This window comes from Guillardia theta (genome assembly GCF_000315625.1).
Source record: "Guillardia theta CCMP2712 unplaced genomic scaffold GUITHscaffold_173, whole genome shotgun sequence".
Classification (NCBI taxonomy): Eukaryota; class Cryptophyceae; order Pyrenomonadales; family Geminigeraceae; genus Guillardia; species Guillardia theta.
The window spans coordinates 64,705-90,958 of NW_005434503.1; the positions used below are offsets into that span (position 1 = coordinate 64,705).

Sequence of the window (26,254 nt, forward strand, 5' to 3'; positions counted from 1 at the left end):
AACCCCCACCCCCTCCCTCCCTCCTCCCTCCCTCCCTCCTCCCTTCATATTCACTGCTTCATTTTGACACCTTCTCGCATGTTCATTTCTGGTTCCCAGGTCATCATCGCCGATCCATCCAAACTCGAAGAACAAGTGCTTGCTGCTTGTGCCGCTGCTGCTGCTGCCTCCGTTACCTGATCAGATTTTCATCTTTCTTCTTGATCCTCTTTCATCCTTCTCCGTATTCCTTTCCCCTCATTTGTCTTCCAGGTCATGCATGGTCAACTGGTGATCATCGCAGGTAGCTCCTCCTCCCCTTCCTCCTCCCCTTCCTCCTCTCCCTCCTCTTTATCCTTCTCCTCCTTGTCCTCGTCCTCCTTCTATCCTCTATGCCCTCTGGTATCTCTTCTTCCTCTCCTCCTCCGCCCCTCTCCCCATTCTTCCCGCAGAGTCATTCTCCCTGTGCAGGCAGCAAAGATCGGTCGATGCTGTATGGCATCTCCAAGACTGGAGGAGCTCCCCTTCCTCCTTCTCAGCTCCAGCGATGCTGCGAGATGGCGATCGATAGAGCAGCGGAGCTTCACGAAGTGAGCCTGAGAAGGGGAGGAGAGGACGACCAAGTGCGAGGGAGAGAGGGCGGGGAAGGGGAAGAGGGAGGGAGTACGAAAGAGTATGAGGGAGGAGTGGGGCTGAGGAGGGAGGATAAGAGAGGAGGGAGGAAGAGGGAGGATAGAACTTATACCTTGTTACAGGTTTGCAAAGAAGCGCTAAGGAAGAACGAGGAGAAAACCAAGAAGAGAGATATGGACGCTTTGAGAAAGATCAAGCGAGCGGACGTGGAGGAGGTGGAAGTGGAGGAGGAAGGAGAGAGCAAGGAGAAAGAGGAAAAGGGAGAGGAGGGAGAGGCGGAGAAAGAGGCGAAAAAACTCAAGACTGAAACCTAGATCAAGGGTGGAAGATAGTCAAAGGGGCCAGACAAGTGATGAAAGCTGTTCACAAGCCAGAGGATTGAAAGCGAGAGTTGAAGAGAACACATCAGAGGAGGAGGGGAGAAAGAAAGAGGAAGACGGGGAGGACGGAAAGAAAGGATTGGAGGGATGTATCTACATTAATAAACAAGATTGGGGGGCAACGGCCAAACTATCTCTGAATCCAAAGGAGAACCTGCAGACAAGTCAAACTATCACCAAGAGCATGAAACAAGTCAACCAAGACATCTCATCGGCGTATAGTAGAGGTCAAAGTATTCCTGCAAGCACAACGAACTTGTCAACGTTTGGCAGCGAGATCGAGTCGATGAGCATACCTCGAGACTCATGACGTCTGGGCTGGCACACAGGCCAAGGATCTCTTTCACGGATGGTATGAGCTCAGGATATTTCCGCTGCAGCAAAAGATCAAACGTCAGCAAGCAAGAATGCAAAAGAACAACTTGACTTCTCTACCTGCATGTTGCTCATTGCTTCTTGGTACTCCTTGTCGTCCAACGTCTTCAGCTGCCGCAAGCTGTGAGGGGCTGAAGACTTTAGACGGCAATATCTTGCATTCCTCACATTCTTTCCGATCTTCTGCAAGTTGATCGACATCTCTGGAATGAGATTGATAACACCTTCCTGGTTTGAAAACACTTCACCTCATTCCTGAACAAAAACACCATGTGCTCTCACCCTGTCTAAGTGCGCTGGGTCAGCCTTCGGCTGGTTGATGGAGCAGGATGAGTACATAGGAAACATCCTTCCCGGTCTGTTTGCATGTCAGGAGGCAACAGCTTCGCAGCATAGCAAGCATACGTGTCTTGGATGGACGAAAACATATGAAAAGAAATCCCCTGCCCCTTCACTCCGTTGTCAGGTTCTTGGAGGCTCCTGAGCGTTCCCACGATGAGCCGTTGAGGCCCTTCAAGAGTCTGCAACAATGAGATGGACGAGTGAAAGTGAGAAGACAGAGGCGGGAAGGAATGACATGCGTACCAGCAGGCAGCAAGCATTCAACAGGATTGTTATCCCTGTTGTAAATCCTCCCTGCTCGTCCTGAGCAACAGTCTTCTTCACACAGTCGTCTATCTGCTCCTTGATCGCTTCCCCCGCCTCGATGCTCCCGCTGTATCTCATTCCAACAACAACTCTATGAATCTTCTCTACAAGCTCCAACTGTTCGGCCTTCTCCATGACAACATCGAGGAGGGATTTCCGTTCTACGTTGAAGGATTCCATGTCCAAACTATCCTCCTTGACAAGTCCTGCTCCGCCTGCTCCCGGTGCTGCCTGTGTCGCCCCTGCCGCCATGGCTCCATCCTCTTCTCGCGCTGCCATGGTGAAACAACGGCTGTGAGGTCGACTGGCGTTCAGAAAAGAACCTTGTTATTAGTGGTCGATATACACGGGTAGTCATAACCTGTGTGAGGAGGGGTGGGGGTGGTACATCTGCTGGAGTATGGGGTACTAATACAGGAAATTAGAGGGGTACACCCTGAAATTCATTGGTGGGTGGTTGAGGTCAGGGTGGGAGAGGTTCATGATAGGAGGTGGGGTCATTAACCCACGGTACCTTTTCTGTGACTGAGCAGTATGGAAAGTACCGGTACATATAGACAATGCTCATCAGACATACCATGGGGTGGTACAATCGGATAATGATAAGGTGGGGTGACTGAGTTGCGTCGAAGTAGGGGTGCTACAGGGTCAGGTTCGTGGGGTATCAATAGTACGGGTAGTACTTACCACCCCGCCGCTTTCCTGTAAGAACCCACCTGGTAGGGATCCAGAGCGCAACAAGGATGGCGGAAGGGGAGGAATGGGTCAGGCCGCATGCGGACGATGAAGAAGCCGCGGGAGGAGGAGGAGGAGGAAGGAGAAGCAAGACGGATATGGAGGAAGGGCAAGGCGACACGGTCCTCATGCACAGCGAAGGTGGTGAGGGGAAGCAGATGTGCATGCGGTGGGCCGTTTTCGGAGCTTTGATTCTTTGCGTTTCGCTCAGTCCAGAAATCATCGTGCTCCCCGAAGCAAAGATCCGCTACTTCGGCAATGCGACGCTGGCAACAGAGTACAGCAGCTACATAGATGCAAGCTCAAACTTCCTCGGCGTTCTCACTGCTCCTGTGCTGGGCAGACTTTCAGACACGCTCGGGAGAAAGCCTCTCTTTATCTTTGCCTGCATGGTGATCACAGCGCCAAGTGTCTGCCTCCTCCTTTCCCCTGTCAACCTGCTTCCTTACCTCGTCTGCACTGTATTGCGCGGGTTTGCAGGAGGGCCCAACGGGATCTTTCCCTTGATCACTGCGTACCTAGCGGATCTGTACCCGGCGGAGGTTCGATCCAAGTACTTTGGCTGGTCCTTTGCCATATTCTCCGTGGGGTTTATTCTTTCTCCTCTCATCACGCTGTTTGATCGAGGTGCCTCCAACGAGACCGTCTTCAAGGTTTCTGTTGCCTTCAACCTCCTCTCCGTTCTCCTCGCATTCGCCCTCCCGGAGTCTCTGGCCCGAAACAGCCGCGTGCCCATGAAGGGAGGGTGGCGGAACGTGCTGCCATTTCGTGCTCTCAACAAGCTGTTTCACTGCAAGATCACGCTGGTGCTGGCTTGCATCTCCTTCTTCTTCACGGTCTGCGAAAACGGGATAGAGACGACCATCTTCTACTTTCTCAACGACAGGCTCGGCTTCATGGAGAAGGACAACGCTCGCCTGTTCCTCATCCTCGGAGTCAGCAGCCTCTTCGTGCAATCGATCGCCCTGCCCATCCTCCTCAAGTTTGCCTCTGACTCTTCGGTTCTCCGCATCGGGCTCGTCTCCTACATCTTCCACCTCCTCCTCTTCGCCTGGTCGACGTCAAAGTGGATGGTTGACGCCAACATGCTGCTTGCTGGCTTCACCTTCCTCACCTTCCCTGCCATCAACGGGCTCATGTCCTCTGTCCTCTCCGGCAAGGACCAGGGCGTCGGCTTCGGGACCCTCGCGTCTGTGCGAGGCATCGCCGCTGCCCTCGGCCCCCTCATGTTCGGAACAGTGTACGCTGCTCTAGGCAACGAGCGGGTCAGATTTCCCGAAGGAGTCTTCTACTTCGGCTCCTCCTTCGTGCTCCTTGCCCTCCTCTTGTCTTGCTGCTGGCTGCCAGGCGCTCTGCTGGCTCCTGCGGTGGAGGAAGCCACGGAGCGCACTGCTCCTTTGCTCCTCCACCTGGAGAGCTCTTCGATGGATTGTGTGGACGATAGTGAAGGTTGAAAGATGCGCAAGGACGTTAGCTGGACATTGTTCTTGTAAATGACGAATGAATCTTGTTTCTGTACATCTGGGATCGCTGCAGTATGTACATAAGACAAGTTGTTCTTAGAAATCTCTGTTTGCAAAAGACAACCTGTTCACATGATTGCATGATCGGTTCTCATGTGCTCATGCGCAAACTCGCGCATGTCTGACGAAGAATCGACTCCTGATTTCATGACTGGACGCATTCTCGTTGTTGTTTCCGAGGGGTGGGGGGTCTAATTGGACGGGTACTTGAAGAAGAATTCCTTTTTAAAGGGGTAGAGGGAAGTGAGCAGCTATGTTTTTACAGAGAGAGTGTAGGGTGGGTGTAACAGATAGGGGTAGGGGTACACAAGAATATGTTGATGGGGTGCAAAGACCAACACGCGAAAATGAGAGTGGCGGAACATGATTGTGAGGGAGGGAGGAGGGAGGGAGGAGAGAGGGAGAAAAGAGGGAGGAGGGAGGGAGAGGAGAGAGGGAGGAGAGAGGGAGGAGCGAGGGAGGAAGAGCATGTATAGGCAGGTTCGTGATCTGATGAGAGGAGAAGCAATAGGGCAGGAACACAAGGGAAACATAGAAGAACACAGACAAAAAGAAGAGGTAGGCGGGCAGCAGACCTCTGACCTGCTTCTATCGCTCAGCCTAGCCCCTCTCCCTCCCTCTCTTCTTCCCTCCGCTCCTTTCCCCTTCGCTCCCATTCCCTCCGCTCCCCACCTTCCCCTTCCCACCCCTCTCTCTCCTGTCGTCATGTAGAATTTGCTTTCTACTGGATGTAATCTGAGGATGACCTTCTTGCAGACACTTCACTCGAACCATGGAGACTGTGGATCTCACCGACGACGCGGATGTCATGGTAGCAGAGGAAGCGTCGGGTTCATCGACGGCCAGCAAGATTCAGATGCTGCAAGAGATCCTGAAGCACAAGAGGCGCGAGAAGAGAGAGGCAGAGCGGAAGTTTCGGAGTCTCAAGGAGGAGGTGGAGGACCTGGAGGGGCAACTCCAGAAGCTGGTTGACAAGGAGAGGATGGATGAGATGGAGAGGAATCGACCCGATTGGTCCAAGGACTTCGAGTGGAGTGGGGAGACGAGGAGCGTGCTGAGAGACGTCTTCAGGCTGTCTTCCTTCCGGCCTCTGCAAGAAGAAATCATCAATGCAACGCTCTCTAACAAGGATACCCTCGTGCTCCTGCCTACAGGGGGAGGGAAGTCGCTGGTTTACATGCTCCCAGCAGTGATGAGGAAGGGCCTGACACTGGTTGTCTCTCCTCTGATCTCTCTCATGCATGACCAGGTCTCCCTTCTCCGTCTCCTCGCTCCTCTCAATCTGTTTGTCAATCCCTGCCCACCCGCCCACCTGCTTTCCTGTCCCCTCTACGCTCCTCACGAACATCTCAGGTCAGCCAACTACGTCAACTGGGAATCCGTGCTGCTCTCTTGTGCTCGGCATCGGACAAGATGGAGACGAAGCAGATCCATGACGAGATTGCGTGCGAGGGCTCATCCCTGAAGCTCTTGTACGTCACCCCTGAGAGGGTAGCCAAGAGCAAGACGCTCCTGTCCAAGCTGGAGAAGTGCTGGAAGATGTCGCTGCTGCAGCGGGTGGTGATCGACGAGGCGCACTGCATCTCCCAGTGGGGTCATGACTTCCGCGGCGACTACACCAAGCTCGGCATCTTCAAACTTCAGTACCCCGACGTTCCGGTCATGGCACTGACGGCGACGGCTACCTCCAAAGTGCAGGAGGACATCAAGGATTCGCTCCAGATCTCCTTCTGCGAGACTTTCCGGGCTTCTGTTGATCGTGCCAACCTGCAGTTCGAGGTGAAGGAGAAGGCAAGCAACCAGGCTGCCTCCATGCAGCAGGTGGCGGAAGAGATCCTTAGCAGGTTCACCAACATGCCCGGCATTGTCTACTGGTCAACACCCTCATGCTCTGCTTGTCTGTCTGACGGCCAACCAGTTTCTCCAAGAAGGAGGCCGAGCAGTTGGCACAATACTTGCAGGTCCTTCAACCCCCGCCTCACACTCCCTCCTCTCCCACTCAGCATGTGCCCAGCTGATGGAGGTTGACACAGGAGCAAGGCATTCGAGCCAGGTTTTACCATGCAGATCTAGGTGTACAGATGCGATCTTTGTGTAGCATGCGCAAGTGACGTGAAATGTAGAGATGTATGGAGACGCACAGGCTGGTACTTGTGGGCGTGTAGACGTGTATGAAGATTGGAGTAGCGGGAGGATCCAGGTGATTCAACCATCCACCCTCTTGCCCTCTTGGGTGGCATCCCGCCTCCTCACCGCCGCTCTCTTGCTCTCGTCTCATCGTTCGTGTGTCTTTGTGCAGGTAGTGGTTGCAACAATAGCCTTCGGAATGGGCATCAACAAGCTCGACACAAGATTCGTGATCCACCATACAAGTACTCCACCCAGCTCCCAGCTGCTTTCCAGCTGGCCTTTCAAGCACAAGACGCTGACATGCTGGCAGTGTCGAAGAGTCTCTCTGCCTACTACCAAGAGGTCAAGTCGCATGCTCGCGTCGCCCGAGGCTGATGCGCTGCAGGCGGGCAGAGCTGGGAGGGACGGAAAGCCTGCCACCTGTCTTGTGCTGTACCGACCAAGTGAGAAGCAGAGGAGGAGGAAGAGGGAGAGGATCCCGGCGAGGGCGAGGGACGGGAAGGGGCCGGAGGGATGCGAGGAGAGGACCTGAGATGAGGACGGCAGGTGATGTGATCCGACAGTCAACCCTCGCGATGGGCAGCCAACTGAACAAGTGACGCATGTCTTGTCTTCCTCCGCGTACTTACCTCGATCCCAGCGCTGTTGACGGCGTCTACGGCATGGTGCGGTACTGCGAGTCGCTGATGGAGTTGGAGGAGGGGCAGTCTATGCACCTGCTGGGACGGGAGAAACTGGCTGAGAGCTTCGGAGAGCAGCTCAGTCTACGTCCTCCGCAAGAGCAGCAGCAGCAGCAGCGGCTCGGGGAGAAGACAGACTTCACCGATCAGGCGAGAATCTGCTTGAACCTCGTCATCCAGTTGAAGAGCATGGACAAGCAAGTCACGCTCCTTCAGCTTGTGGACCTGTGGAAAGGACAAGGTGTGAACTACAGCTGTTGTCTTGCGCAGTCACCAGGGGCTCGGAGCAGGAAGGAAGGAGAGCTGGAGGCTTCCTCCCGACACCTGCCCCAAGGACATGAGCAAGACAGCGTGCGAGCGGGTCCTCGTTTGGATGCTGCTGGAGGTGAGCCAGAGGGAGGGAGGCTGTGGGCAAGGGGAGGTCGCTCGGGAGGATGTGAGGGGTGGGTGTTGGTTCGGAGGGAGAGAGCAGGGCCTGTGTGCAGGAGCTGAAGTCACTGACGGCAGGGAGTGCTGAAACAGCAGTTCTCCTTCACTGCGTACGCTGTCAACAGCTATCTAGTGCCAGGACCCAAGGCCAACGGTCTGCTCCATGGAGGAGAAAGGTTCTCGATCGGAGGCCATCTGGTGAGCAAGGGAGGAGGACGAGAGGCTGGCGGGCCCCGGTCGGAGACCAGAGGCCGGAAGAGCAAAGCTGGCATGTCTGGTGGGCAGGGGATGGACGAGGGCCGCGATGGTGCAGACTCAGATGATGAGTTCGTCAAGAAGAAGAAGAAGCCTCGGAAGAAGACTGTCAGTGACTCACTCTGACTGCCCGGGTGAGTTTTCAGGTCCGAGTCAGTGTACGGTCACGGCGCGGCGGGCAGCGCGCGGCCCGGCCCCGGTTGACTCCGAGTGGCCGAGCGGCGGCGGCACGGCTGGTGCAGTACTGCGATAGCCGAAACGTGACTGCTCTCCGCCTGATTGTCCTCGTACTGAATTTTAACTTAACTTTGAGTAAAAGAGGTACTGGGGGCGGAGGAACACAGGTCGTCGGCTCGGTCCGCAGAGTCTGATTGCCCCCCATCCCCCCTCATCTCCGTTCCGACGACTCACCAAAAAGGCTGCGGAGCCTCGGAGTTTTCGGGACAAGTTGGGGTGGTAGAAGGCTTTTAAAGTGGGGTAGGGGTGGTTTGAGATTCGACCTCTTGCGCGGAAGATACCAAAAATAATTGTTTGGGTTGCAAGCTGTAAGACTCGGCGGTCAGCTCCGTATCTTTACCAGCCCTCCTGTCAGCGCTCATTTACATATATTTAGCCGATTGAAATCTCAACGATCCATCTCCAATCCGTGCGCCTCCTTTAATAAGTCATCTCCTGGCACCTCTCACCGTAACAGAGAGATATGCCTCAGGGTAGGGTACAAGTATGTGAATTCGAGGGTAGGGGTACTTCTTGTTCTTGTACGTAGAGCTTTTATGACTCCTTCGATCACGATCGGGCCAAGCGGCGCTAGGTATTAGAAAAGGAAAGGACGAACAAATGGACCAGGATCAGGATAGGCGAAGATAACCTAATGCTTCAATTGAAGAAAATAGGTGGTAGGGGCATGTTTGCCCTACAATCCAAACATGTCAAGAGGTTGAATTGCCTCCTTGGTCTCGGGGACATCAGCAACTGTCATCAGAAATCTCGAGAACAGCGCAGGTGCACATGGGAGCAACTCGACAGGGGGCTGAGATCCTGAAAGCGCTACCTATCATACTTTACTACTGGGGGGGCTCCGACCTTTTGAGACGTAGGAACAATGTATCTGGTGATACAAATGAATTGTCACGGTACCTAGAAGCAGGGTCGGTGGTCTTAAATATGATAAGCGACACGCGCTCTCAATGCATTTGTACTGGAAGGGGACAAGATTTCTATTTAAGGCCACATTCACGGGAGAGCTGTTGAAACGCTATGAGTTTACACTTTCTCATTACCACACACTTCCGACCCCAAGTCCTGGCCCAGACTCCACCCGACCCCTTGTTATTTCTACCTACCCCTTGAAGTCCTACCAGTACCCCTCATGTTCACAATGTACCCCTTCAACGACCACATATTTGATGGAAATGTTGGGGTGTTTTTATTGACCTCTTCACCGCATGGCCTACCCTACCCTCCTAGCAGACAGCAAAGATGACCCCTACCCCCAATGCAGGTTCCCCCTCCCCCGCCCTCTTCACCTCCCCCCCAATATAAACTCGACGGGGAGCAGAACAGACAACAGTCAAAGTGCATCTTTAGTTTCATCTGCTTCCTCTGCTTCCCCTGCTTCCTCTGCCACCCCTCAGATCTCTGCGAACGAACCTTCACTCCTCCTCGTCTACTCTCTTGACCTTTCACCTCTTTCCGGTCTCACCTCTATCAGTCTTTCAACAAGCTACCCTTCTCCATAGATCATGCACGACAACAGTTTTGCTAGAGTGTTTCCCAGGCGCAAGAGAGGAGAGCCGGGATGTTACAGCAAGGGAAGAGACGGCATCCGCTTGGGCTACGAAGACATCACTGGACTCTTTCACATGCGCCAGACTGAAGCGGCCAAGTACCTTGGCATCTCCCTTACAACCATGAAGAGCGTTTGTCGCCGCGTTGGAATCACAAGATGGCCTTATTCAAGGCAAAGGGACAGGGCGGGCTCTCCTTGCAGCACAGACTCGGCATCATCTGATGAGGCACATCATGCACACGAGGCTCCATCGCACGACTGTTCCTTCCCTAGCGTACAGCATGTGAGTAGCAAGGACGAATCATCACATCAGATGGCCCTGCACTGCCAGAAGATCGAGACAGGGTCAGAGTACCTTCGCCTCCTGATGGCGGCAGCAGCTCATGACGGCGACTTCATTCCCAAGGTGGAGGAGAAGCAAGCGCTGCAGGGAAGCATGGTTTCTCGCGTGGTGCTGGACGACTCGGTGCACATGTCTGCTTTCGATGAGACCAACACTTCTCTCTTCGACGAGGCACTGCAGCATGTGCAGAGCACGTTTACCGGACGCTTTGCCTGCTACTGATTGAAATGACTGTAATCATACTCACATGTAAAGAATAAATCTGAATGAACATCATGAATTTCATTTCATCTCTAAGGGAGGTCTTGGTGTTCTCAACGCACTTCTCTGTCGTTCTCACTTAAGTTGGTTGGTGTTGTAGGTAATGCTGTGACCCTCGCGTGAAGATTGTTATGTGGAAGTCTTATCCTTATTTCAAGGGTTGCTTGTTGTGTGCGATTTCGACTGTGTTACTTTTTTGAGAGAGGAGCGAGTTATCAGAAGACGGGAACTTTCGAAAATAGTGAGAGCGAAGCGGAGAGGTCCGAGAATGGGGATCCAAAGGAGCTGGAGGAAGTCAGAAATCCAGGACCCAGTCAAACAAGGCGCTCGACGGAATGCCAGAAGATGATGATGAAACTGCGAAGAGAACCAACGGCAGGCAGGCCACATCGAAAGGAAGTGGAGTTGTTCCAACCCTGCAGTTCGAGCTGTTCTGACGTCATTTTGATCCTTGATTTACTGTACAATAGAAACTTGAATCATGAGATTAAATCTCGTTAACAAATCCACGCGTCCGGTCACGCATGCCCCCTTTCAACATCTGCCAGCTCCTCTACGTCCTTCATGTTCACAATGTACACAAGTTCAGCAACAGCCGAAACCTTCGGGCCCTCGTCCAGCTTTGCATCTTGCTGTGCTCTTGCGCGATATCTCCTGATGGAGAAGGCGGAGATGCAAGCAACGCCTACTACTCCACAGGAGAGGATGATGTAGCCGTACACAGACGTAGGGACTCGCGAGCTGACCGTGCTCCAGGTCCCTCCAGTCGCCGAGCCATTGGCGTACGAGGAGGCATCCGATGTGTTGGCAGGAGGATCCAGTCGAGGGTCAAGAGTGCGGGAGATTCCGGTGGACACCGAGCAAGAGATGAGGTGGACGTCTGGAAGGATAGCAACCAAGGTCGACTCGTTGAAGGTGGCTTCTTGTCCAACGAAGATGATCAACGCCTTGAAGAAAGCTGCCGTGACGGTAGGGGCCGAAGCACTCGACTGTGACGACGTCATGGAGCCGCTCCGATGGAACGCCAGGATCCTGACCTCCTGCACGGCGCCCAGCTCCGAGAGCCCCACGGAGAGACGCGATTGAAAGCTTTGCTTGAGCTTGACCAGCTCCATAGACGACTCTTCCAACGAGAGCCCGAGGCGAAAGTTGTAGACTATGGCCCCATTCTTCAAGAATCCCAAGGCTCGTGCAGCTTGCTCGGCTGGATTCACAGGGAGTGCAAGTCCAAAAGAATTTTTCCCGGTGCTCAACTGCACGTCGAAGGCAACCCTCCTCTGAGAAGTTGTAGGCGAATATAAACTAATCAGAGAAATCTGAGACATCTAATCAGTTCGAAGCAAACAGATACAACGCAAGCTCTCACCATAGCCACCTTTGAAGGATACCATGTAACCGTTTGGTTGTAGCAATTTGCGGGATTGAACCACCACGCTCTATTGTATCTTCCATTCAAGAGGTACTTTCCTTGAACGATTGTAGCATACTGTATGCCCAGATTTCTAGAATACTCAGACGTCCCAAACACGGTTTGGAAGAATGAGTTTTGTTCCATGCTTTGCGCAGTGCCATTCAATTCCATAATCGTCGTATCAACACACCCACCCGAGATCCCTGGGGATTGTTTGATAACATTCATATCCTGCATGTCGTATCTCAAAAAGCATCCTGAGTTCGCTACAGTGTTGCACAGGTCAAGGAGTGCTGAAGTCGGTGTCATGGTTGGATGAAGCCCTGACTTGTCGATCGTGAGTGCCTGGCCTGACATCAACAGGCTCATTATTTCTTCATAGATGACACTGGAATCTGGGAAATGGAGAGAAATGACGTCTACAAGCTCGAGCACATTGTTTGCTGCACCCTGCAGGTTGAAAAAGCTGTCTTGTCCTTGCAAAACGAGAGTGACCAAAGCACTCTCAGGACTGGCAGCAGAAAAATTTGTTACAACCAATTCCCTTGAAGATGACTGGTTCGCTTGAAATAATATGTTTTCCAGAACTATCAATTTGCCATTCTGCAAGTTATCGATTTGATCTGTTGAACCAATAACAATGTCCTGGACAACATGTCAAATACATTGAAACAAGATTTGTTGAAAACCTACCACATTCGCCACATCGCTCAACACACTCACAGCTTTGGCTTCAGAGCACCAAGAAACATATCCGTTTTCAATCAAAGGGATCATGACCTGAAGATCCGTTGAGACAGTATTTCCGCTTAGATCTTGTGCAGTGACAGTAAACTCCATGAAGATGTCTTGTAATTTGGCAATGTCGTCTGAGGTAAAGAAATTTTCTCCAAGCGGTATTCCAATTGAAATGAAGTTTCCTCCTGATTGATGAAGTTTCAACTGACAGAGATTAAGAATCGGTGCGCAGGTAGAGTCAAGGTTTGAAAACTTGTCCCTCAAGTTTTGATCATCCCAGATTGAATTGTTTGCCTGACTAGAGCATGCGCTTGTGAGATTCACTGTGCTGATATTCTTACCCTTCCCAACAAAGATTGAGTTCAACGGAATGATATCTCCATTCGACATATAGCTCGAAGATAACACGACCAGGACTTGGATGTAATCCAGCTTCGAAGCTCCCGAGTTGAGGTCAATCTGATTCAGCACAACAGACACAAAGTCGACGTAGGAAGTTCGTAGTGATGTTCCTCGTTGAACAGGGAGTATCCCTACAACAAAACAAATGTCAGAGGAAACTAGATGTTTGAAGCAAACAGCACCTGTTTGCGACAGGCTAAAAGACTTTTTCACAATCCCTGCGTATGTGAATGGATCTCTGGTATGGAAAGTAGCCATCCCGATGTAAGTTTCGAGAGAGTGTTCACCGCCGTGCTCTTGATGAGACAGCGCAGCATTCATCTTCAGTTCCTTGGAGTCAAGTTGAAATGCCAAGCGATCAGGTTTCGGATATCTCAGTCTTGAAACGTCCAATCCGATGATTCTTCCTTTGTCGTTTGGGGAGCTATACCTTTCTCTCTCAGACCTGATCTTAGAAGCTGTGCAGTCAATGTTCTCTGCATTGTCCGTGCCACTCGCAATTTCCGATGTCATCCAGAACTTTTGACCAAGAGTATCCAAGCAACAGAGGCCTCGCAACGACCGTTTGCCAAATTTCGGTCTGCAGGGGAAAGAATTCGCTTCCTTTTCCATTTTGGGGTCTGACGCCTCATACAATCCAGGATTCGATGATCGTGGAAGGAAGAAAATACGCTTCTCCGATTCATCCTCGGATGTTTCGTGCGACAACAAGACGTTCCAGCATCCTGATTGCAAGCAATCTCTTTGAAACCAAACCTGCGTGACAGAAAAATGCTGGATTGTTTCATTTTCTTCTGAACACGAGCATCGCAGCAACAGGAGTAATATCCAAGGGATTTGCCAGACAGAGTGAGACTTCATGGCGTCTTGTGTCAACACAAGACAACCGTGAACGCCTTTCTCCTCGCTGAGCTAGAGCAAATCAACATCAACGCTTTCTGGTTGGCCCTTGCAAGCGCATCGATCAACGTTTGTGTGGGTTATGAATCTACAGTCTTGCTTCCGTCTTCATTCTGTCGTTCTACCCCAACTCGAGCTCTTTCCATCCTCCATCTCCCTCCTCTCATCTTCGAAAAGCCAAGAGTCCTTGCCCTGTCGCTCGGGCATAGAAGTCCGAACTTCTTTACCCTACCCCTGTGTACCCCGCAGTCCACCCCTCTTTCGCCTCTTTCTCTCTACCCTTACCCCCCTGAATCAGTCTTTGTACCCCCTTTCATGACCCTCTCTCCACCCCAGGAGAACATCTCTACCAGTACCTCTTCATCACCCCACCCCCCGAACTCACACCAACCTGACCCACCACCCCGGGACGGTTTACCAGGGTAAAACCTCTAAACACCCCAAATCCGACGACCCCTCGTTCCCAAAAATCTTGATCACCCCACCCCCATGATCTGACCTCCTAACTCCTACTCGCGGATTACCCCTACCTGTTACCTGTTGATTCAGATCACCGGTACTTATTTTCGTCTAGCAAATACTACCCCTACGTGGTCTCTAAGGTTGTTTTGGTTCTCTCTGACCACCCCCACCCCTCATATTTCCAAGGCTCCATTTGACCCTGTTGACAGCGCTTACACACTACACTGAAAGGACCACCACTGACTGGCGGCTGTACCAGTAGATACGAGGTATTACCACCCCACCCCTCTCACTGAACCACCCACCACCGTCATAGGCTGATCACGTAGCGGCTGACTGCCTCTATGGGTATAGGCTAGTGGAGGGGCCCTAGTAGTAGGTTGCTACCCCTCCGAACCCGGTATTTACAGTAGTAATTATTCTCAATGACCACCCCTGGTTCTATCGGGCGCAAAACGGAGTCTGAGAGATAACCACCCCTGGATCTCTGATCAACTGGCGGCACCCCCGGGTCCGACGGTCATCCACCCCCACCCCCCCTCCCCCCCACCCTTCGGCCTCTTTTGTCTGTTTCTTCAACTAGTTTTATGGGGAGAAACATTCAGTCAACTGTCACTACCGGTACTTGCAGGCTGACAGCCGCGTTAGCCGGGACTGGCTCATCCGGAGGGGGTGGTCTCAGCCGCTGACTCGAGGGGCCCTCCCCGTCGGCTATCACCAGTGCCTGACCCGCTGGCTCGACCGTTTGAACTTAGTGGATCAATATGAAAATAGCCTTACATGGCCACCATAACCGCAGATCTCTCTTTCCGGGGCCGCCGCGGCCGCGCGTCCCGGAGCCTGCAGGAATAGGCTAGTGCGGTACCGTACTGCCGGGCACTGGCAGGGGGTACAGGGGGTGGGGGTCCGATCCGAGTCACTCCGTCGCCAAGCCCTACGAAGAGGTCACGATCAACCAGCGGGCGGCCGTAATAACTTAGCTTAACTTTGAGTAAAGAACCTGGTAGCAGGCCCACCACTCACACGCCCGGTCACGCTATCGCAGTCCGGGCCTGCCCCTCATACAATCCGGGCCCGGCGCCGGCCGGCGGCGCAGCGGCCGGCGCCGGCGGCGCTCACTAGTAGCGGCCACTGACGAGTCAAGACCGGGTCGCCGGGCCGGTCGGAGGGACTCCCGAGCGACCGTCGGGCACTGGCGATGAGATGAGGGGAGGCATGCGAGTCGGGGAGGTGACGACGCTGATGGCGCTGTGGTGGGCGAGGGGAGCGAGCGGGAGAGTCTCAGCAGACAAGTCGGTGGTGTATGGCCCAGCTCTGAGAAGCAGAATCGTGACACCAGCTAGGTACCTCTTCATCCAGGCTGCGGACGAGGACGGGGTGAACTTCACGAGCTCAGCGGGTGCGGGTGCGTTCAGAGTTCAGGTTCACATCCTCGTTGGGGGGAAGAAGAAGCAGCTCAAGACCGAGGTCCAAGACAGGGGGGATGGGAGCTACCAGGCAGTGTTCTGGTATGGCATCCAGCCTGAAGCGCTCATCATCTCGGTCACCACGAAGGAGGGCAAGTACGTGAGGAAGGAGGGAGAGGAATCAGCGAGGTCTGGGCCCATCACGCTCAAGAAGGTGGAGGTGGAGCAGTGCTACTGTCCGGATCCTGATCCTGAGAGATGGGCGAAGAGTTATCAATGCAGGGAGGAAGAGCCGCAAATCTCTCGCGACTTCCAGCAGTTTGAGGGGATCAGCAATGCAGGGCTCGAGGACATGAAGCAGATACTGCGGAGGAACGACAGCAACTGTTTTGTGCATTACGTGGTTAGGAACAATGAACTGTATGGGAAGGCCTACGGGAAGTACCAGGGTTTCAAGAAGTACACGGATGACATGTTGCTTTCGCTGATGAGGAGGGTGGTGGTGCCTGATGTTGAGTTCCTGTGGAACGTGGGAGACTGGCCGTTGACCAACAAGTCTTCCCCTCCCTTCCCCGTGCTCTCCTTTTGTGGCAGCGCGAGCTCCTACGATGTGATTGTCCCGACGTACAAGCTGTTCCTGTCCACTGTCTTCGGGAAAGACCTTGAGAACGTCAACGACGTGGACGGGAAATGTTACACGGCAGGAGGAGGGTGGGAACGAAAGATCGGGAAGCTCTTCTGGCGAGGAAGAGACTCAAACCCACAGCGGGTGAAGTTCGTGGAAGGGATTGCGTCAGAGCATCGAGATCTGATCGATGCTAATATCAGCAAGAACCACATGAATTACTACCCGTCGGAGGAGGAGCGGATGCGAGACAAGCTGCTGCAGGCCGGAAAGAAGGTGGAAAGAGTGAACTTTCTGTCCTTCTGGCGCTACAAGTACCTCCTCAGCCTGGATGGGACGGTGGCGGCCTACCGCATGCCTGCGCTGCTCGCAGGAGACTCGGTGGTAGTGAAGCAGAGCTCTGAGTGGTACGAGCACTTCTACTCTGAGCTGCTGCCCTTCACGCACTACATCCCCGTCAAGGAAGACCTCTCGGACCTCCTCCTGCAGCTCCACTGGGCCAGGTAGGAGGCAGTTGGTGCATGTGGAGGCAGAGTGCGAGAAGAGAGGGAGGGAGGAGAGAAGGAGCAGGAGCGCGGGAGGGCAGCAATGACTCACTGTGCTCGCCAGGTCGCACGAGGAAGAAGTGCAGAGAATAGCGGCGCAGGGGAGAAGATTCGTGCGGGAGCGGCTGAGCTCGCAGCAAGTCTACTGCTACTACTTCCTAGTCCTCTCCTCCTACAATCGCAGCATGCTCTACCCCGTCGTCGTTCCTCCCGAGCTCCCTCGGGTGGAACAGCCGAGGCCGCAGACATCCTGCAGGTGTAGAAAGCGCAGGAAGAAGGAAAAGAGAAACGCGGGAGAGCAAGATAGGTGGAAGGGAGGGATGCAACAGGGGAAACGGGAGCTGTAAAGGTGATTTTCAGTGAGGTGTGGGGTGATTGGTGAGGTGATAGTTTTTCATGATTAACTTGTTTCAGACAAGAACAGGATACTTTGCCATCAGGTCTTTCCTTGTCTCATCGTCAACTTGAAAGTTGAGATAGGGGAATTGAAATGAGAGCCAAAGGAGAAGCACGTCAGTCCCCCTCCCACGATGTACACGTCCGACCCTCCCCTCCCCTCCCCTCCTTCCTCTTTCTCCTCCTCTTCCTGTCCTCCCCCTTCGCTCTTCCGCGTGCTCCACGTGCCCCCTGCCCACATGTCTGTCTTGATCGAGCACAGCAAGGGCGCGCTGGAGTGAGGAGGAACGTGAAGCTCTTGCCATGTGAGCCGATCGAGGTCGAGAGCATAGAGGGGGAAGGAGAGATCCGCCGCCTCCTCCTGGTCAGTGCATCCTCCCCCGACTAGCAGAAACTTCTTGTTCTCTTCTCCTCCTGCCCGAGGGAGCAAGAGGAGACACGCAGAATGAGCAAACCTCGCGCAGGGCCGCGTCCCCCACGTCGTCAGCTCCTCTGATATGAGACGGACAGTCCTCCTCCCCATGTCCAGTCCAAGGAGAGAGATCCGATACAGCCTGTCGGAGAGGAGGCGGGTGGTTGGATCGTAACCTCCGAAAAGCAGGAGGTTTCTGCCCCCGTCTGCTGTGACGGTCCTGCCGATGGCGGAGGAGGGAGGAGTGCTTCCGCTCAGGCTGACCTCACACCAGCTCGCCTGAAGCTCCTCCTTTCCATGCCCCAACTTCAGCACCAGCGCCTTCGCTCCACTACCAGCTCCAGCTACAATACCAGCTCCAGTCCCACTACCAGCTCCAGCTCCGGCTCCAGCTCCAGCAGCACTTCCTCTACGAGGGCTGATGCCACCGAGCAGCACGACGATCTCGACCTGCTCGTTCTCTGTGGCCAATACGCCTGCTCTGTGCCTGAACGTGGGAGGAGGAGGGTTTCCAGCGCACAGCATCCTCTTCCACACGCGCTCCTGCGTGTCCAGCACAGCCACATCACTCATCACACTCGCCCGCTCCTCCTCCTTCTCCTCCTCCTCCTCCGTCTCCACGGGGTTCGGCGGCGAACTCCGTCCCCCGTGCACGACGAGGTAGCGATCGAAGACGGAGCAGGCAGCATGCCAGACGCGCGGGGAGGGTTCGCCCTTGAGACCAGAGAGGTTCTCGACCATAACAGCCCGTCCTGTCTCGTTGGCGCTGGGGTCAAGAGCAGGAGCCGGGGAGAGAGAAGCCCGCAGGAGTTGGTTGCTCCTCCCCCCGCTCGACGTTTGACCTCCAAAGATCCACAGCTCGTCCCTTATCTTTACAGACGCATGCCCCCAAAAGCCTCCTGCCCCTGCCCCTGAATCACCATCGCAAGCATAGATGCAAGACGCGCGGAGGAGTACTTCCTTGTTCGCAGAAGGAGGAGCAACGATTCCTTCCTCCTTCTCGCCTCGCTCGGCTCCAGCAGCCGAGGCTCTCCACCTGGGAAACGGCTGGACCAGCTGGGACATACTGGCTGAGCTGGTGATGGCCCAGGAGAGGCAGTAGTGCTTGCACTTCTCTTTCCACTCCTCCTCCTCGTCGAATTTCTCCCTCCTCTCCCCTTCCTCCACGCGCCCTCGCATCAGGACCTGCTCGTAGAGGTACGAGAGGGGGATAGAGTTTGATTCCTCCCATCCTGTCTCGAGGAGCCTCCGCTGCAGGGCTGCAGCATCAGGGGAGGACGAAATCGCCTTCAGCGCCTGCTCCTTCCTCTTCAGCGAGCTCGTCATCACCTGCCCGAACAGGTCGCAAGGGCCCGTCTGGTCGTAGGACACCAGAACAGCGTTGGGGAAGCGCTGGCGGACCCACAGGAGGAGACGCCTGACCTCCTCCTCCTCGAGGTACTGCAGTACGCACTCCGCCAGCACTAGCGTCGGAGCATGCGAGCTGCAGAAGCGAGTTCGCTCTACTGCCTCGTCCAACTCCCGCAGCTCCCGCAGGTCTCCTCCCACCAGGATCAAGTCCGAAGTCTCCAGGCTCGTTCCCTCCCCTCCCAAGTCCAGCCGAATCAGCTCGGGGTGCTTCGTGTACACGTCTTGCAGCTGCTCTAGCCGGTGCTTCAGCATACGGCCGTCTCTTCCTACCTTCCCCAGCTCTTCGCACATGGCGACGGCACAGGCGAGCGGGTCTTGACGGAGCATGTCGCTCTTCCTCCTGAGCACGGCAGGCAGATCGATCTCCATCCACCTGACGTGGTCCAGCCGCTGCCTCTCCTTAAAATGCAGGTACGAAGTGTCGTAACCAGCTCCCAGCACCACCACCTGACTGCCCAGCTGCAGCTCAGCCGTCCTGTCGATGAAGCTCGAGATCAGCCCCCGGACCAGCTCCATCCTCACGAAGTAGCCCCGATTGATCAGCGCCGTCCTCCGGCACAGCCGCGTCTGGTACAGGCCCCTCCTCAGGAAAGCATCCTCCAAGTAGCCTTCCCGGCACGCCGATGCCTTGCTCATGGTCGAGTCGTCGTTAGTCCTCTCAATGCCGCGGACCCTCTGGGGATCCTGGCTCGCATCAGAGCACCGGGGGACGCTCTCCTCTCCCTCCTCCTCCTCCGCTCCCTTGCCGCTCTTCCTCCCTCCCTTGCTCCACCGTATGACGCTCTGGTACCCCTTGTTGATAGTAGCGACCTTGGGCTCGAACAGCCATGCTCCTCCTCGTAGTTTCAACGGGCGGGCAGGAGGATGCGAAGGAGATTGGATCTGTGCCATGAGCAGGATGGAGGCGTCTGATATACACAAGAGGAGGAGGACGAGGATCTTCATAGCAAACGATGATTGAATTGGTGCAGTGGAAGGGGAGGGAAGGAGAAAGAGTGAGAATGGGGGGGGTTGAATGAGCTGGATGAAATGGTAGCAGGACACAGTGACAGCAGAAAGAAGAATAGGGTCAAGTGGATTGAGTATTGAGGAAGGGGGAAAAGGGAAATCAAGGAGGAGAGGGAAGGGGGGAGGGAGTATAGGGAGGGAGGGAGGAGGTAGTGGAAAGGTAGGAGGAGATGGGAGGAGATGGGAGGAGATGGGAGGAGATGGGAGAGATGGGAGGAGGTATCAGAAGAGGATAGGAATAGCTTCAGAGTTGAGGAGAAGCGGGGACGAAAGAAGAGGACGGAGGAGGAGGTAGTGAGGGCAGGTAGCGGATCCCTCCAGCATGGATTTCTGCACGCTGAGAGCTTCGAATAGGTGGGGGTACACAATGTGGGGGTGGGGGTACTGTAAATCAAGTCAAACACGTACTACTTACTGCGACGATCACCCCTCCTGTAAATTGGTCTTGCTAGTGTGGGTAGGGTAGTCAGAAAAAGGATGGTGGGGTACATAAAGGCAGCAGGGAAACAAACTCGAGTGAGGGAACTTGAGGCTCGGAGGAGAGAAGGGGGAGGAGGAGAGAAGAAGAAGAAGGAGGAGGAGGAGAAGAAGAAAGAGACGAAGGAGAAGGAGAAGGAGAAGGAGAGGAGAAGGAGAAGAAGAAGAAACTATATCAAGAGTTAGAATGGTGCAAGACAAACGGAGAAGGGACGCGAGAAGAACAAGAGAGGAAGGGCATTGACGGATTTACATGATGCTGTGGTACAGCAGCATGCCAAGGTTCGCCATATTCAAGCCTCATCGTCCGAGTTTCGTCTCTCTCCATGCTCAGCTGCGCAGGCAGGTCTGCCGTAACCTACAGACCTCAGGGAGGAGCAGACTTCTACATCCCCTCGTGCTGCCGCAATGGCGAAGACCGTGCGACCACGCCGGAGCAGCAGGAGCAGGATCCGGGGCAGGAGCAGGAGCAGGAGCAAGGCTGCTATCAAGCAGCCCCCCGCAGAACTTCTGGCATGATCGCACTTTCCTCGGGGCAGCAGCAGCGATGTCACTGGCTGTGTCCTCAAGCAACGTGCTCGTGCTCTACCCGATCAACGACTGGTTCACTGCTGGGACGCTCACCTACCCCGTCACCTTCCTCATCACTGACGTCTGCAACAAGTTCCTGGGCAAGGCAGCGGCTGACCGAGTCGTCATGTCCGGCTTCGCCCTTGCCATGCCTATCTCCTTCTTCCTCTCCGGCCCTCGGATCGCCATCGCCTCTGGCACCGCATACCTGACCTCTCAGCTCCTCGACGTTCGGATCTTCGATCGCCTCCGCCATCGCACATGGTGGGTGGCGCCGCTGGTCTCGACGCTGGTGGGGTCAGCGGTGGACAGCTCGCTCTTCGTCACCATCGCCTTCCTCGGGGAGCCGGTGCCATGGGTGACGTGGGGGATCGGCGACTTCGCCATGAAGGTCATGATGGCGCTGGTCATGCTGATGCCCTTCAAGGCCATCACTGGCAGCATCATGCGCAGCAGCAGACGCTCCTGGCATCTGCCGATCAGCAGGAGTCTTGGGAGGGGCGTGGGGAACTTGCTGTCAGAGTTGATCAGGGTAGGGGGCAAGCTGTCTCCTGCCCTCCCCACGGCTGGTCAGGAGCAGGTGGGGACGAGGCGGTGGGCTCCGAGCTGGATGTCTGGGGAGAGGCGCGTGTCGTCGAGGAGCTTCAAGATGTTCCATCCTACTGTGGACTGGCAGGCGGTGGAGGACGACCATGTGCTGCCTCCTGGGCTGGAGATCAGGATGGATGTGAGCAGCGGGCTGAGGTACGCGCGTCTTCCTCCTCAGGTGAGATGGGAGGGGTGGGACCAGCATGTCGTGACGAGAGTGCAGGAGGAGGTTGTACAGAGAAGTCCGCGCGAGGAAGAGGAGGAGGTGAGTCCGAAAGAGCAGGCCCCGGCTCAGAGGGTTGTGGACGTTGAGGTGAAGGAAGAGAAAGAGGAGGAGCTTGAATATGTTCCGCACGTCAACGTCGATGATTTTGACTACGAGCTGCCCGCTGAAAGGATCGCCGTCCGCCCTTGCAACCCGCGGGATCAGTCGAAGCTCCTGCTCTGTGTGGGAGACGAGCTTCTTCCTCGCTTCGCTTCTCTTCCTCCTCCCTCCCTCTCTGTCAACGGCTCGCACATCTTCGACCTCAACTTTATCGACGTTCCGGACTTCTTCCCCAAGAGCTCTCTCCTCCTCCTCAACGACTCCAAGGTGATCGCCGCCCGAATTCCCTGTAGCAAGAAGGACACAGGGGGAAGGTCTGAAGTCTTCCTGCTCTCTCCTCTCCTCCCCAGCAAGGATCCTCCTCAGGCTCTCCGAGCGAGCTCGGGGGAGGCTGTGTGGAAGACGATGATCCGTGGGAAGCGGATTGAGGTTGGCGACATCCTCGTGAGCCAGTCCATGGGAACCGACGGCACCAACAGCGCGCAAGTTCATGTGGAGGCTGAGGTGTTGGAGAAGGATGGAGCAGACGCTGTGGTCAGACTCCGCTGGTTCAATGCGAGCTCCAGAGCGCAAGGGGAGCAGCAGCAGCAGCAGCAGCAGCAGCAGCAGCAGCAGGAATCGTCTCCTCTCTTGCTGCATGAGGTGCTGAAGCAGATCGGGCGCGTTCCTCTCCCTCCATACATCAAGCGCGAGGCGGACAAGGAGGACCTTGTGACCTACCAGACCAGCCACGCGCAGCACGAGGGGAGTGTAGCTGCTCCGACCGCTGGCCTGCACTTCAGCGAGAGGGTGATGAGACGGATGTCCGAGCAGGGGACGGAAACTCTGCGGGTGACGCTGCATGTTGGTGCCGGGACGTTCAAGCCAGTGGAAGCGAATGACGTGGCCAATCACGAGATGCACCACGAGCGAATCATCGTCAACGTCAGCACAATGAATGGAATCAAGCAGGTCCTCTCTCCTCTCTCCTCTCCTTCCCTCCCCTCCGATCCCCTCCCCTTCCCTCCGATCCTCTCTTCTCTGCTCTCCTCTCCTCTGCTCTCCTCTCCTCTCCTCTCCTCTCCTCTCCTCTGCTCTCCTCTCCTCTCCTCTCCTCTCCTCTCCTCTCCTCTCCTCTCCTCTCCTTCCCTCCCCTCCGATCCCCTCTCCTCTCCTCTGCTCTCCCCTCCTTCTTGTCAGTTTCTTCCCGCCTTTCTACTCGTCTACTTTTCCTCTCTGGTTCTCTTCTCTATCTTTTCTTTGCCCTGTCTTGTCTTCTTACTTGTCTTGTCCTCCCGCCTCCATCTCCCCATCTCTTCTCGTTTCCTTTGGGGTGATGCTCTCCTCCCAAGGCGTTGGAATCCAACAAGCTCATCGTTCCTGTTGGCACCACAACCGTTCGAACCATCGAGTCCCTATACTGGTTGTCCTCCCCTATGCTGCCCGCCCCTCCCGACTTCTCTTCTCGCTAACCCTCTCTCTTCTCCTCTTCCTCCCCTCCCCATCCACTCCTCGCTTCCTTCCTGACCCCCCCCCCCCCTTCGGTCCCCCCCTCCCGACCCCTCTCTTCCCTCTCCCCCTTTTTTCTCTCCCCTCCCCTCCTCTTCCCTCCTCTCTCTCCCCACCCTCCCTTATCCCCCACAACTCACACCTTCTCTTCTTTGCGCTTCTCCTCCATTCTCACCGTCTTGCAGGTGGGGCGTTAAAGTGCTGCAGGGCGAAGTGGAGGAGGATGCGAAGGAGATTTCAGTGTCTCAATGGGATCCGTACAGGCTGGAGAGGAAGGTGGGGGGATGGGACAGACTGCCATCAGCACAAGAGTCGCTAGATGCTGTGCTCTCATGGAACAGACATGTCAATCTCGGAGACTTTGTCGTCGGAGAAACGCAGCTCATTATCGTTCCCGGATATCGGTGAAGTTGGACCTGAGCTCTGCTGATGGAGACGGCTGACTTCATTCTTCTTGCTCAGTTTCGCGTTGTGCGACCTGCTCTTCACAAACTCACACCAGCCACGATCGACCCTGCTGATGCTGGTAGGAGGATAGGAGTTTGCTTCTTTCAACCCTCTTGTTGATATCTCCTAATTTTCAGGTCTCGGCATTCGTGGGAGGACAAGACAAACTAAAGAGCTTGTACCAACACGCCCTGCACAACAACTTCAGGTAAATCTTCACTTTCGCTCCTTCACCAGTTCCCGACGCGGTTGCAGGTTTTTAAGTTATGGAGATAGCATGCTCCTCTCGTGTCCTCCATCAGCAAAACTGCCACACAGGAGCCAATAGCCTTGAAAATGATTTGCTCTTGTTTTGATTCGTCCATACAAAGTGATCGTATCAAGACTGTCAAAATAGGTGTCTGCAGGAGTCGTATTTGCAATCAATTTTATCAGAGAAAAGTAGGATTATTTCCTCAGGCGAACCCAGAAGACGATTTCCGATGGTCATGAATGATTTTTTGGCCCAATCTAAACATGAAAACAAAACTAGTATCTAAATATGAAAACAAATACACTTGGATGCAACAACTAGGGTTGCTGTGACTATTCCGTAGAAGATAGAATGGGAGTAGTGCGGACGATCCTGAGATCCTTCGATTTCTTCGGCTGAATACGTAGATCTTTCTGTCGGAAAGCTGATATTCTGAGGACCCGGTGAGAAGCTGGAATTCTTGACATGCTCAACCGGCATCAAGTCCTCACTGAAACACTTGTGGCTAGTGGAAATGTTCATTTTTGAACCAGATGTTTCGCGAAGGGACTTTGGCAACTTGTGAGTCGCAGCAAACACTTGGGGTCTTGAAAGCCTGTATCTCGAGGAGTTTGGGAAGGAGCTACATTGAAGCAGGTCATTGTCGATTCTTTGCAACTGAGAGTCAAGGATCATCGGTCACGAACCAATGAATCAGATACTATCATCAAAGAAATGAAAGCAAGTTGACCTTTGTGCTGCTCGCTCTTGGTCTAGCGGCGGGTTCAAAGACAAGAATTTTCAAGAATGCCTGTTCAAACATGATGTTGCTGACTAACATGACAAAAACTCGTATCATCTGAGTCTGCTGGATAAAACTCTTAACTTTGCTCAAGGTATGTTTCTTCGTGTGCCCCTCGAATGTAGCACCTTTCTGCTGAAAACCATGTGCATCAGCTTTTTCTTCAAATAATTGCACAGGGTAGGAGCTTCCAGATTTGAAGATCTGTTCGCAAAATTTAGATTTCTTTCACAACTCTTTGCTTATCTGACTTACCTGTTCTTCACTGGATTGAGTTGTCCTGCAGACAGTAGAACGTTTTGGAATAAAGTTGGCAACTTCAATGTTGTTAATTATCTCGCATGAACAAATCTTATTCAAACACCTTTGGTATGTTTCTTTCCTTTAAAGCCAAAGTGAAACTTGCCAGAAAGTGAGTAGACTTGACGTTTAAATCAAGAAATGGCGTACTGAGATCGAACTGACTTCACACGAAAAGATCGCTTTGCGAAAGAGTTGAATCCAAAATCCTTTGGTATTGAAAATCATGAAAAGCATCTCTTTCTTCATTACTTCTGGCAGCTTGTGAAGCATATCAAAGAGTTCTTGGATAAGAAGATGTATGTTTCTAGAAAGAGCTTCATCACAATTAGGATCGATTTCTCCATAGTCCTACCATAATCATTGTCAACCGTCAAAAAATGTTTTGCTACAAAACGTACATAATTTGATTCATCACCACCTTTCATTTCCCTTTTCATCAAAGTGTTATGATCAAAATCAAAAGTGAAGGAAAGAAAATACCTTTGTAAAACAGACTCTGTGCTTTCCGAGCTTTGAATCATTTCCGTTTGACCGATTTGGTTCCGTGCGTGATAAACAGCAAGATAAGAACTTTTCTTTTCCTTGCTACCATGATTGTGCAACAGCATCCCAACAGATTGCTTAGCATAATCCATGCCTTTTGTGACTACTTTGATTCTTGGAATTTTTGTTTCCACTTTCAGAGCTAAGCTAACGTCAAAAGCAAGATGTTGTTTGGTGCCACATTTCTCCGAAGTGTCTTGCCTCTCACAGACTTTGCTTTGTCCCAATCTCCTTCCAACCCCTTTCTTTTGAGGCTGTGCAATAACTTTACTCTGATTGATCGGTCTCATCAGCGCATAGCTTTTGCCACTCTTGTCCTTCCTCCCATTCTCTGCTGCTTCGCCGGTTTTGTCGGCACCTCGCATGCCACAAACTTTTTTTGCGCGCGCTTCCTTTCGGCGTAGGGGTCGGGTCATTTACAAGGTCAAAGGGAGGGGTGCAATTGAAACGACTAGGTACCACACCTTTTACCTATCAAATCAAGGGTACCGGGGGGGTACTCGTGTTACTACCTTCCCTTGCTGCACCATGGCCCTCCTTTGACTTCTACCCTCGTCAATCGCCTCCTCCTCGCTCTCCTCCTCCTCCTCTCTCTCGTCTCTCC

General features: G+C 53.9%; 9 protein-coding genes across 9 annotated transcripts in view; 6 read left to right on the forward strand and 3 right to left on the reverse strand.

Annotated features, from left to right (window-relative positions):
- The window catches only part of GUITHDRAFT_147790 (hypothetical protein), a gene marked incomplete at both ends in the record, with an annotated part of 2,338 nt that extends 1,412 nt beyond the window's left edge, over positions 1 to 926 (forward strand). Inside the window, 4 exons of the mRNA XM_005820537.1 lie at positions 100 to 135; positions 253 to 283; positions 451 to 569; positions 735 to 926. Coding sequence (XP_005820594.1) covers positions 100 to 135; positions 253 to 283; positions 451 to 569; positions 735 to 926 — 378 coding nt within the window. The remainder of the gene's footprint in view (positions 1 to 99; positions 136 to 252; positions 284 to 450; positions 570 to 734) is intronic.
- Positions 927 to 1,073: 147 nt separating this feature from the next.
- Positions 1,074 to 2,321, reverse strand: GUITHDRAFT_155981 (hypothetical protein). The gene is made up of 8 exons (XM_005820538.1): positions 1,953 to 2,321; positions 1,773 to 1,888; positions 1,650 to 1,725; positions 1,536 to 1,595; positions 1,428 to 1,478; positions 1,289 to 1,366; positions 1,192 to 1,231; positions 1,074 to 1,146 (listed from the first exon to the last, which is right to left on the reverse strand). The coding sequence occupies exons 1-8, from the start codon at positions 2,292 to 2,294 to the stop codon at positions 1,091 to 1,093; spliced, it is 819 nt and encodes a 272-aa protein (XP_005820595.1). The 5' UTR covers positions 2,295 to 2,321; the 3' UTR covers positions 1,074 to 1,090.
- A 749-nt stretch (positions 2,322 to 3,070) lies between these two features.
- GUITHDRAFT_54544 (hypothetical protein) lies at positions 3,071 to 3,985 on the forward strand (the record flags this gene model as incomplete). Its single annotated transcript, XM_005820539.1, has 1 exon — positions 3,071 to 3,985. A coding segment is annotated over one exon (915 nt), but the record flags the coding sequence as incomplete, so codon positions are not given.
- A 1,297-nt stretch (positions 3,986 to 5,282) lies between these two features.
- Positions 5,283 to 6,863, forward strand: GUITHDRAFT_39919 (hypothetical protein; the record flags this gene model as incomplete). The annotated part of the gene is made up of 8 exons (XM_005820540.1): positions 5,283 to 5,522; positions 5,627 to 6,147; positions 6,192 to 6,234; positions 6,307 to 6,367; positions 6,439 to 6,473; positions 6,573 to 6,645; positions 6,714 to 6,745; positions 6,789 to 6,863. Coding segments are annotated over 8 exons (1,080 nt in total), but the record flags the coding sequence as incomplete, so codon positions are not given.
- Positions 6,864 to 9,332: 2,469 nt separating this feature from the next.
- On the forward strand, positions 9,333 to 10,174 carry GUITHDRAFT_155982 (hypothetical protein). Its single transcript, XM_005820541.1, has one exon. It carries the CDS (start codon positions 9,510 to 9,512, stop codon positions 10,119 to 10,121), a length of 612 nt encoding a protein of 203 aa, XP_005820598.1. The 5' UTR covers positions 9,333 to 9,509; the 3' UTR covers positions 10,122 to 10,174.
- A 426-nt stretch (positions 10,175 to 10,600) lies between these two features.
- Positions 10,601 to 13,824, reverse strand: GUITHDRAFT_166411 (hypothetical protein). Its single transcript, XM_005820542.1, has 4 exons — positions 12,894 to 13,824; positions 12,295 to 12,842; positions 11,527 to 12,216; positions 10,601 to 11,476 (listed from the first exon to the last, which is right to left on the reverse strand). Exons 1-4 carry the CDS (start codon positions 13,570 to 13,572, stop codon positions 10,679 to 10,681), a joined length of 2,715 nt encoding a protein of 904 aa, XP_005820599.1. The 5' UTR covers positions 13,573 to 13,824; the 3' UTR covers positions 10,601 to 10,678.
- Positions 13,825 to 15,315: 1,491 nt separating this feature from the next.
- On the forward strand, positions 15,316 to 16,611 carry GUITHDRAFT_120208 (hypothetical protein; the record flags this gene model as incomplete). The annotated part of the gene is made up of 1 exon (XM_005820543.1): positions 15,316 to 16,611. The coding sequence occupies one exon, from the start codon at positions 15,316 to 15,318 to the stop codon at positions 16,609 to 16,611; it is 1,296 nt and encodes a 431-aa protein (XP_005820600.1).
- Positions 16,612 to 18,726: 2,115 nt separating this feature from the next.
- On the reverse strand, positions 18,727 to 19,758 carry GUITHDRAFT_81242 (hypothetical protein; the record flags this gene model as incomplete). The annotated part of the gene is made up of 2 exons (XM_005820544.1): positions 18,727 to 19,074; positions 19,165 to 19,758. Coding segments are annotated over 2 exons (942 nt in total), but the record flags the coding sequence as incomplete, so codon positions are not given.
- An 847-nt stretch (positions 19,759 to 20,605) lies between these two features.
- On the forward strand, positions 20,606 to 23,982 carry GUITHDRAFT_120210 (hypothetical protein; the record flags this gene model as incomplete). The annotated part of the gene is made up of 5 exons (XM_005820545.1): positions 20,606 to 22,786; positions 23,167 to 23,237; positions 23,509 to 23,727; positions 23,786 to 23,849; positions 23,908 to 23,982. The coding sequence occupies 5 exons, from the start codon at positions 20,606 to 20,608 to the stop codon at positions 23,980 to 23,982; spliced, it is 2,610 nt and encodes an 869-aa protein (XP_005820602.1).
- Between the last annotated feature and the right edge of the window lie 2,272 nt (positions 23,983 to 26,254).

Bases quoted from the DNA above. Each gene is read 5' to 3' on its own strand.
- GUITHDRAFT_155981 (XM_005820538.1), bottom strand. From the start codon at position 2,294: ATGGCAGCGCGAGAAGAGGATGGAGCCATGGCGGCAGGGGCGACACAG. The intron at 1,596-1,649 runs GTGAGAGCACAT...TTTTCAAACCAG, and splicing joins ACCCAGCGCACTTAGACAGG to GAAGGTGTTATCAATCTCAT. The intron at 1,367-1,427 runs GTAGAGAAGTCA...CTTTTGCTGCAG, and splicing joins AAGCAATGAGCAACATGCAG to CGGAAATATCCTGAGCTCAT.
- GUITHDRAFT_166411 (XM_005820542.1), bottom strand. From the start codon at position 13,572: ATGAAGTCTCACTCTGTCTGGCAAATCCCTTGGATATTACTCCTGTTG. The intron at 12,843-12,893 runs GTGCTGTTTGCT...GTTTTGTTGTAG, and splicing joins TTTTAGCCTGTCGCAAACAG to GGATACTCCCTGTTCAACGA. The intron at 12,217-12,294 runs GTGAGTGTGTTG...CATGTTGTCCAG, and splicing joins GGTGCTCTGAAGCCAAAGCT to GACATTGTTATTGGTTCAAC.
- GUITHDRAFT_155982 (XM_005820541.1), top strand. From the start codon at position 9,510: ATGCACGACAACAGTTTTGCTAGAGTGTTTCCCAGGCGCAAGAGAGGA.